This window comes from Pteropus alecto, unplaced genomic scaffold (assembly GCF_000325575.1).
Source record: "Pteropus alecto unplaced genomic scaffold, ASM32557v1 scaffold160, whole genome shotgun sequence".
Classification (NCBI taxonomy): Eukaryota; Metazoa; Chordata; class Mammalia; order Chiroptera; family Pteropodidae; genus Pteropus; species Pteropus alecto.
This window is the reverse complement of record NW_006429864.1, coordinates 1620685-1630855: the sequence shown is the minus strand read 5'-3', so window position 1 is coordinate 1630855 and position 10171 is coordinate 1620685. Positions and strand designations below refer to the sequence as shown.

General features: G+C 50.2%; 1 protein-coding gene across 3 annotated transcripts in view; it reads left to right on the top strand.

The window, feature by feature from the left end:
- FKBP8 (FK506 binding protein 8) overlaps positions 1-8215 on the top strand; it is a 13387-nt gene extending 5172 nt beyond the window's left edge. Inside the window, exons 3-10 of one of the 3 annotated variants that reach the window (XM_006904312.3) lie at positions 870-1186; positions 3269-3438; positions 3590-3678; positions 3915-4135; positions 4680-4852; positions 6565-6642; positions 7142-7273; positions 7691-7777. In XM_006904312.3, coding sequence (XP_006904374.1) covers positions 895-1186; positions 3269-3438; positions 3590-3678; positions 3915-4135; positions 4680-4852; positions 6565-6642; positions 7142-7273; positions 7691-7777 — 1242 coding nt within the window. In that variant the 5' untranslated portion in view covers positions 870-894. Of the gene's footprint in view, positions 1-869; positions 1187-3268; positions 3439-3589; positions 3679-3914; positions 4136-4679; positions 4853-6564; positions 6643-7141; positions 7274-7690 lie in introns of those variants that run through there. The other 2 variants (XM_015587141.1, XM_025044004.1) reach the window with 2 other exon arrangements.
- The last annotated feature ends 1956 nt before the right edge of the window (positions 8216-10171 follow it).

Genomic DNA, 10171 nt, shown 5'->3' with positions numbered 1-10171 from the left:
ATTATGGTGGGGGGCTAGGAGGGTCTCAGAAAAGGGGGCCGAGTCCGGAACGAGCAGGCAGGTGAGGGTTAAGGAGCGGATGGTGGATGCTGTGGGTTAGAATGACGGCTCTACCACCCCCAAGCTTGGGGCCTGGCGTTGGGGGTTAGTCCCTGATGGCTCAAGGAAGAGGCTGTACAATGCGGTGCGGATCTCTACCGCTTCTGTAAAGAAGGCTACTTTGGTTGGATGGTCAGGAGGCCTGAGGATAGCAGAAAGGGCTCCCAGGGAAGGGTTTGGCCCAGAGCCTCAGGTGTTGTGGGGTGGGTTTAGGTTAAGAGTATGGAAGGAAAAGACTTGGGGTTTCTGGGTGGCAGGAAGTTAGCAGGGGCTCCTCTTAGGAGAAGGAGTAGCTGGAGATGAGGAGCTCTGGTAAAGATTTAATTCTTCAGCTCTAAAAATAGCCTCAGGGCTGTCCCCTAAAAAAATAACAAACAAACCTACCTCTTCTGGACATTTAATCAGATAAAGCCCCTGCTGTTGGCTTGCTCTGTGACTTTGAGCAAATGGCTTTGCCCCCCTGGGCCTTAGTTTTCTTTTCTGCAAAGTGTGGGGGGATGTTCCCCACTTCCTGGGATGTTTATAAAGATTAAATAGTTAGCTTTAGTAATAGTTAACCCTGTTTGAGACTGATGCCCAGAGCTTGATGTTTGGGTTCTTCAATCTTCTGGACAAGCTAGAGTTGTTGCTCTACCCACTGTACAGATGAGGAAACTGAGGCCTTGAGCCCCTGAGTCACATAGCAGGTGTTCTGCAGTGCAGTGAGCAGATACACAGGAGGATTTGAGGGGCTGGTTAGGATTCTTAACCCCATCCATTCCCCCCACCAGGGCCAGTTCCCGTCCCCCCAGCAGCATGGCATCCTGTGCTGAGCCCTCTGCCTCGGCCCCTGAGCCCACTGTCCTGCCACCTGCTGGGGTTCCACCGCTTGAGGATTTTGAGGTGCTGGATGGGGTGGAAGATGCAGAGGGTGAGGAGGAAGAAGAGGAGGAGGAAGACCTGAGTGAGCTGCCGCCACTGGAGGATGTGGGGCAGCCCTCATTGGAGGAGACAGAACAGCCAGGGGCCCTGGCCCGAGAGTTCCTGGCTGCCATGGAGCCTGAACCCGAACCTGCCCCGGCCCCGGACGAGTGGCTGGACATCCTGGGTAAGGAGCAGGGGTGGCTTGGGTTGACCCAAAGGGCCCGGAAAGCTCCAGTTCAGGAGTGACCTTGATCCAGGCCTTTTCCCCTGAGCCTCATTTCCTCATCTCATTGCGAAATAGGTTGGAAGTAAGACATGTGATAACCATGGTGATAGCCAGCCACAGGCAACTGCTTGAGAGATTTCACATCTATGAACCCCTTTCATTGTGTCTCACACACATACAGCAGCTCAGAGAGGCTGAGTCACCTATCCAGGGCCACAGAGCCAACATGCCAGGCACCAGCAACTCCCAATCTCCATTGCTTCTTTTCTTGGCATTTGTCTGACCAGTGCCCGTTCCCTGGAAAATGTATCCTAAGATCACATAGATCTGGAGAACATCTCAATTTGTCCATCTCTGTGTGGTTCACAGTATGTAGTAGAGTTCCAATTGCTCAGAGAAGTCTTGTAAGAAATAAACTAGGAGAACCCACACACGTTTCTCCATTGTGGACCTCATTAGAGCAACTCTGGAAGCTAGAGAAACATTTTGCTACTACTACTAGTGCTCAACATGTTAAGTAATGCTAGCATCAACATAAATAGTGAAATGTTATCATTTCTACTACCATTTATATTGATATTAAAGCAAAAATATCAAATAATACTGAAGCTGATGAAACAGTGTTACTTAAATGCTCATCAATAGACAATTGGATAAAGAAGTAATGGTTCGTATATACAATGGACTATTTCTCAGCCATTAAAAAAAAAAAATGAAATCCTGCCATTCGCAGCGACATGGATAGACCTGGAGGTTATTATGCTGAGTGAAATAAGTCAGACGAAGATAAATACATATGACTTCACTTATACATGGAATCTAAGGAACAAAAAGAACAAACTAATCAAAAACACACAAATATAGAGAACAATCTGGTGATAGCTAGAGGGGAGGAGAGGTGGGAAAAGAACAAACTAATCAAAAACACACAAATACAGAGAACAATCTGGTGATAGCTAGAGGGGAGGAGGGTGAAGGGTTAAAGAAGTACAAATTAATAGTTGATAGATGGGTCAAGGGATGGGGAGCACAGCACAGGGAATGTAGTTAGCAATAATGTAATGGCTAGGTGTAGAGCTAGAGGAGAGAGTAATCAGGAGGATCATTTCATAAGCTACATAAATGTCTAACCGATGTATTGTATACTTGAAACTAATGATAAAATGAAATTAAAACAAAAAACTCCAGCAGTGTTACTAATGTCATTGCCACTGCTGATAAAAACATTACTATTTCTAAAAGTACCACCAGGTAATATTAATTGCCTACTGGTTCTGTGCTAGGTCTGTGCACCATTTTATTTTATCCTCAAAACAACCCGTGATGTAATTCCTACCATACCTGTTTTACAGATTGGGAAACTGAGGCTTAGAATGGTAAGGGCATTTGCCCAAGGTCACACAGCTTTCTTGGCTATAATAGAGTGGGAAGCTTTTCTTTACTGATACTAGGAGCTGCCATGCTTCTCTGAGCAAGAGGTTGCCTCTTTATATTCAGAGCTAGCCGCTCAGGTCAGAATTCAGGTTTCTAGACAAAGAAGCTGAGGCCTTGAGAGGGGATATTATCTTCCCAGAGTTCCCCCATGAGATGCAGTAGCTGGTTGTGATCCTGCTAGCACATCCACCGTTAATGCCCTGAAACCTTAAGACACAGGGTCTTCCAGATCCACTAGATCAGTGATTCTCTGGCTAGATGTACAGGCATGTACAAGTTCGGCAGCACAGAAATTTTGAATGTTCTAGAATATTTCTGAATATGGATATCTCCCTGTCTCTAACTTTTAAACTGGGGTCCACTCAGATTCACGGTATATTCTAGACCAGTGGAATATGACGGGCTGCTGGGACACTGAGGCCCATAGGTGTGGGGTCACCCACTTGCCCAAGAAGTGGCAAAGCAGCTGTTTCAAACTCATCTTGTGCCCTGATACTGGGTTACCCACAGGATGGGTGGAGCTGGTGGGGGTGGGAAAGGGGTTTGGGGAGCAGGCCCATTATCTGAGCCACTGGTGACAGGCTGCTTGTCTCTGGTCCTGGGCAGGGAATGGGTTGTTGAGGAAGAAGACGCTGGTCCCAGGTCCTCCTGGCTCAAGCCGCCCAGCCAAGGGCCAAGTGGTTACAGTGCAGCTGCAGACGTCACTGGAGAATGGCACACGGGTGCAGGAGGAGCCAGAGGTGGTATTCACCCTGGGTGACTGCGACGTCATCCAGGTGGGAGTGGAATGGAGTCTGGGCAGTCTTGGGTGGGGAAGGGTGGGGCTGAAGTGGGATGCGGGGATGTGGGGATGTGGTGATGGCTGGATTGGCTGGATGGGGCCGCTGTACCTGGACCCACCTGTCCCTCATGTGCCTGCACACCCAGGCCCTGGATCTCAGCGTCCCGCTCATGGAAGTGGGTGAGACGGCTATGGTCACTGCTGACTCCAAGTACTGCTATGGCCCCCAGGGCAGGTGAGAACCTACTGCTAGCAGGGGTCCCTATTGGGGTGGGGAAGGAGGTATGTAACTCAACAGGTCACGTAGGTGAAGGGTGGGAAGAGGCTCTTGAGTGTTACAGAGGAGGAGGTGACAGTGGGGCCAGCTTTAGGACTTGAGGCCTTTACTGCCTGTTACTGAGCCTGTTGAGTGTGTCTGGGTTGCCATCATGGCTGCCAGGTCTGAGTGCTCCCCCTCACCTCATCCCCCAGCAGGAGCCCGTACATCCCCCCTCATGCGGCCTTGTGCCTGGAGGTAACCTTGAAGACAGCTGTGGATGGGCCTGACCTGGAGATGCTCACAGGGCAGGAGCGTGTGGCACTGGCCAACCGGAAGCGGGAGTGTGGGAATGCCCACTACCAGCGGGCTGATTTCGTGCTGGCTGCCAACTCCTATGACCTCGCTATCAAGGCCATCACGTCCAGCGCCAAAGGTAACCTCCTAGTCAAATCCCCCCACCTCGCCTGCAAAGGCATCTGCTAGAAACTTCAAACCACAGAGGGCCTGAGACGCAGAATGTTCTAGGATATTCTAGAATATGGATAGATGCTCAGCCATCCCTAACTTTTAGGCCGGAATCTACTCCAGCCCCGTGGTAGATCCCAGATCAATGGGCTGTTACAGGACACAGGTGGATGTAGGGGTGCGGTGATGGCAGATGATGTTACTCCACGTGCCCATTGATGAGCTTCTGCTTTACTTTGACTTCTTTCTCTAGACTCATTGGGAATGTCTTGAGGATGGTGTAGTGTTGGCCTGTGTTAGAAATGAGGAAACTGAGGCCAGAGAGGCCTGAGGTTCCCTGAAAAGCAGCACCCCTACCTCCTTCAACTGGGACACTCAATTAGAGACCTCTCCCCAGTCTTCCACCAGGTGGAGAGAGATGGGCCTTGGTTCAGGTCACGTAGTGGGTGGGCGGTTGCAGGGGGCTGGTGGCATGGTAACAGCTGCTGAGGTTGAGCACTGTCCTCCCACAGTGGACATGACATTCGAGGAGGAGGAGCAGCTCCTGCAGCTGAAGGTGAAGTGTCTGAACAACCTGGCAGCCTCACAGCTGAAGCTGGACCACTACCGGGCTGCACTGCGCTCCTGCAGCCTTGTGCTTGAGCACCAGCCTGACAACATCAAGGCTCTCTTCCGCAAGGGCAAGGTGGGACTTGGCTGTGGGTAGGTGGCAGAGATGGCAGGCTGGCACTTTGAGCTTGGAGCAGTAGAACTGGTCCTGAACCCAAGATTAGGAAAGGCTTGGTCCTGCCAAGCTCTTGGGGGTATGTGTGGGGAAACTGAGGCCCAGATAGGTTCAGAGGTGTGACTTGAGTCACAGCAATTCATTGACTGAGGCTAGATGTGAACTCCAAGCTTTGGGTTCCCACACACTGTCTTGTGGCTCAGGACTGACTGCTCTTTGCATATAATCCTCCATGGCTACCAATTTCCTCGGTATTAAAGCTGAGCCCTTGTTGTAGCCCTAGGGCTTTGAGCCATCTGGTCATCATCCTTCTTCCATCACCTTCCACTTTACCCTAATTTACCTCTTGCTTCTCTCTGTCCTGCCCAGCCTCCTCACTTCTCGTTGCCCAGGTCAGGTCTCACCCACCCCAGTGCCTTTGCACAGGTTATGCCTTCTGCCAGTGGCATTCATACCCCAAGTACCATCATGGATTTCTTCTTCACATTATTCAGGTCTTTCCTCCAGTGTCACCTTGGGAAGCCCTACTGTTGTCCCCACCCTGACTTCCTTACTTGTCTTTTATATTTCCCATATCACTATCAACACATGGAGGTGTCAAGCCTCTTGTCTATCTCCTGCTGGGTCGCAGGGATTTTGTCTTTCTCATTCACTGCTAAATTTCTAACCCTGCAAAGAGGACTAGGCACATAGTAGGTGTTTAGTAAGTGCTGGTGGAATGTAGAGGAGAGTTTGGCCTGCATGAACTTGACCTTAATTGCTTTTGCCCCCACCTGTTTATCCTCACAACAACCCTGGACAGGGTGGAGTAGGGAGACTCGCAGTACCTTTTAGCAGTAAACGGGGCAAGCTAGCGAGCTGGGTCAATTAGAATGTGTGTGAGAGACCTGAGCAGGGCCTCCCTCAAGCCATCATTTTTTAAGCACTTGCTGCATGTAGAGTTCTGCTTAGAAATGCAGGGAGGAAGATGATGTGGTTTATAATCTTTTGGGGGTTGTGGGACTGTTTGCTCGTGTAGCTCAGCTGATTTGGATCTGTTGGTTGAAGGCAACAGAAACCTACTCAGATTTACACAAAAGGAGGGATTGATGGCTTGTGGTACTGTCACCTCTTGGGTTTCTGGCTTCAGGCAGGGGTGGATCCACGCATTAGCAGTGTTGTGAGAATTCTGTCGTTTGCTGTGAGTTTCCCCTCTCAGGTAGGCTCCTCTCTTGGTAGTGACCAGGAAGCTCTCTCCTGTTACCCAAAAGCTCCAGGTTTCTATCCTCACCCCTTAGCAACAGGCCTCCCAATGGTACCAACATATTTCAGGCTGGATCTCATTGGTTGACTTGAGTTACATGCTGGCTCTGAATCTGTGGCCAGAGTTTTAGAAATGTCCAGTCAAGGCGATGAGGGAGGAGGAGGTGTGGTTGGCACCCAGGTCTTCTGCACAGGCTGAGACAGACATTCAGGAAAGGAGCAGGTTGAGAAGACAGCACTGAACCCAGTGGGGTGCTCATGGAGTTTGAGGGCTCAGGAGAGCAGTGTGGGGTGGCTGGACCCTAGGGGCTAGTGCTGAAGATAGGTTTGGGACTTGTCAGAGTGTCCGGGAGCTTGACAGGACTTGGTTTTGTGAGAGAAAGCCTGGCGCAGTGTGGATCCAGAGTGGTGCCACCAACTACCTCTCACAGGTGCTGGCTCAACAAGGCGAGTACAGCGAAGCCATTCCCATTCTGAGGGCAGCCCTGAAGCTAGAACCTTCCAACAAGGTGAGTAGAATGGAGGTACCCTGGGGACTTGCCCTCCTGGCCTGTCTGGGAAGTCCCTCATGTTGTCTGCCCTTTGTTTTTCTTGTGGCTCTCCCTGTGGTATTTTCACTTGGGCAGTGTCGGGTTAGGTAGCTAAAGGCCCCAGTCAGCTTGCTGAGACCCTTGTGATCCTTACATAGGTGGTTTGCCCAGCCAGGGGTCCCAGAAGCCAAGGGCGCCACCAACTTGGTCAGTGCCAATGTCTTCAGTTTTCCTCCCAGAACCTTCCTCTTCTGGCTACCTTGTGCTCCACCCTATCCACAGGCTCCCTAGAGGGATGGAGATGACAGCCCTCACTTTGTTGATGCCCAGAGAGAGGGACAGATGAAACCCCTGTCTCCCCGTAGTCCCAGTCCCAAAGTGACTCAGGGTACCAGAAAGGCAGAGCACCAGCAACGGGAGGTCATGGTGGCTGCCGCCGCCACATGCTCTTAGCCCAACTGTCCCCTGCCCCTCCCAGACGATCCATGCGGAGCTCTCAAAGCTGGTGAAGAAGCACGCAGCCCAGCGGAGCACAGAGACTGCCCTGTACCGGAAAATGCTGGGGAACCCCAGCCGGCTGCCTGCCAAGTGTCCTGGCAAGGGTGCCTGGGTGAGCTGGGGCTGGTGGGTAGGGAGGCTCCCAGAGGAGGGGTAGGGTCTATGGGCAGGCCACACAGAGGGGGTGTTTTCATTTTGTATACATTGATGTCTTTGTCACCTGGGCGCTGCTGGACCATACTGGGGACACAGAGGCCCCAGGCCTGTGTGACTAGAGCAGAATGTCGAACACAATCTGTAGGACTTAGGATAGGGAGTGCTGGCTCTTCCAGAGGGGAAAGGGAGGTATCCCAGAGTGGGGAACATTTGGCTTGAGTTTTGATGCATGAGTAGGAGTTTGGCAGGAGGCAGGAAAGGCAGAGTCAGGAAGTGGCTTCCTGAGAGGCCTGTGTAGGCCATGTTGGTACCTGAAGCCTAAGACATCAGTCTTGAGTGCTCTCCAGTCTTCTCCTCTTCTCTTTATCCACAGTCCATCCCATGGAAGTGGCTGTTTGGGGCGACTGCCGTTGCCCTGGGGGGCGTGGCTCTCTCTGTGGTCATCGCTGCCAGGAACTGACCATCTAGGTGGCTGCCACCCCTCTGCGCACCATGGTCCCCACCCTGAGCTCCCTAACTCTCCCAGGCTCCCTGTCCACTGCTCTCTCTGGCCTAGCCCCCTCCTCTGGGGCCGGGACAGTGAGGTTTGGGGGTCGTGTGGTCCAGTGAGCAAGAGGGACTGAGGCCCTATAGGAGGAAAGTAAGGCAGGGCCCGGGCCCCATGTCCAGCCCAGAGGGAAGGGGCCCTCATTCCTCCAGACCCAATTCCCACCCCACCCTTTCCCCCCTGGTTTAGGTCTCAATAGGGCCGGCCTTAGTTTTCCCTTCTCAATAGACCTGGGGGCACTCCTTCCCCTATCCAGTCCCTGTCCAAGTGCCAACCCTTCCTGCCCAGCCTGCTGCATCTCTGTCCAGGCTCACCCCAACCCCTCAGTGAAATAAAGCCTCCCACCCTGCACTTCGCTGGCTCTGAAGCCTTCTTTCACCACCACTGGGGGCTGGGCTGGAATGGGAGGGAGCCGAAGCCGACCCTTGTTACAGAGGTGGAAACAGCCCTGGAGAAGTGGGTTGATGTGCCCAGGGCACCCAGCTGTGAACTCTAAGGAGTTCATACCCCCTCTACCTGTTACCCCAACCTCTCATATCTGTTTTCTGAAAACAGGGACCCTGATGGAACTTAACTGGGGCCTTCACTGAGACTAATAATCACAGGGGGTCTAACTGTGCAGTGATCTGACAGCCCCATGTCTGGGCTGTAGCAGTATAGCCAATGAAAAGGCTAGAGCTTTTGCAGTGAGCTCTCTAGGTGGAGGACATGTCAAGAGGTCATCCCAAGGTGATGGAATAACTTCCAATTTCTTGGGTAATCTAGTTCTTAGAGAATTTTAGAGAGCGTGCCAATGCCTAGTGATTCTTCCATTATTGTCCCTGGGAGCCTGTTGGGAGTTATGGGGCATTGAGTGTAAAGTGGAGAAATGCTTGTTACCAAGCAGTACAGCCCATGGTTGCAGTGTTCCTAATTCCCTAACTTCTCTAAGCCTCAGTTTCTTCATCTGGCAAATGGGTTCAAATGTTGTATTCACCCCAAAAGGCAGTTGTGAGTACCAAGCACTGAGCACAGAGCCTCAGCAATTCATGGTTAGTGGAAGTAAATGGATGGTAGTGCTATCCTGGCAGTGGTGGGCAGAACTAATGAGATCACCTGGGTGGAGACATCCAAAAGGTCCCCTCCCTCTCAGTCAAAATTCATCCTATGACCACCATCTGTAATTAGATTGAAGGGAGAAAGAAAATGACTCAAGAACTTTTTATGGGCTGGGAGGCCCAGAAGCCTGGGAGTAGCTTCCCTGGGCAAGCCAGCACTGATCTGCAGCCCCAGTTTTCCCATCTGTACAATGTTAGCTTATAAAATGGTGTCGTTTCTGAGGAAAACAATCTGGCAGTTCCTTGAAAAGTTAAATAATTTCTGTATGACCTAGCAATTTCACTCCTAGGTATAAATCCAAGAGAAGGGAATACATCCATCCACACAAAAACTTGTACATGAATGTTCACAGCAGCTCTATTCATAGTAGTGAGAAAGTGGAAACTACTCAAATGTCTATTAATGGATGATGGATAAACAAAATGTGGCCAGTTCACACAGTGGTTTTTTACTTGGCCTTAAAAAAGAATGAAGCACTGACATGTTACGATGAGGATGAACCCTGAGAACATTATGCTGAGTGAAAGAAGCCAGATACAGAAAGGAACATGTTGTATGATTACATTGATATGAAATGTCCAGAATTAGCAAATACATAGTCACAGAAAGGTTAGTGGTTGTCAGGAGATGGGAAGGGAGGAGTGGGGAGTGGGTTTCCTTTTGGGGTGATAAAAGTGCTGTGGAACTATAGTCATAGTTGCTGCACAGCATTGTGAATGTACTAAATGCTACTGAATTTTACACTTTAACCCATTTTCTATTTGTCCTGAGAATACTTGGTGGCGCTTGCAGCTGCAGTGTTTACCCCAAGATAACCTTACCCCCAAAGTTTGCCACGAAGTATCTTGCTTTTATTATTATTTTCGCGTCGCTCTAGTGTACTGATAGTCTTTGGAAACAAATGACATCATTCTGTTTATAGCATTCTGTATTTCCATTTACAAAAAGTGGTATTTCCTTTTACAAAATATAGTTATTCTTGATCGCTTGATCCCGGGAAACGCAGCATTCCTACGCGTGATCTTCAGCCCCAGTTTTCCCATGTTAACATTGTTCTCTAACAGACTTTAGCTGAAGATTGATTTGACGAATCCAATTCATGTATACAACTCTCTTACATTAGGATTAGAAACAAGTTCTGTTTAGAAATAACGCCGTTTTTATATTTTATATTTTATTTTCGCATTGAAAACCCATAAGATTTGCTTC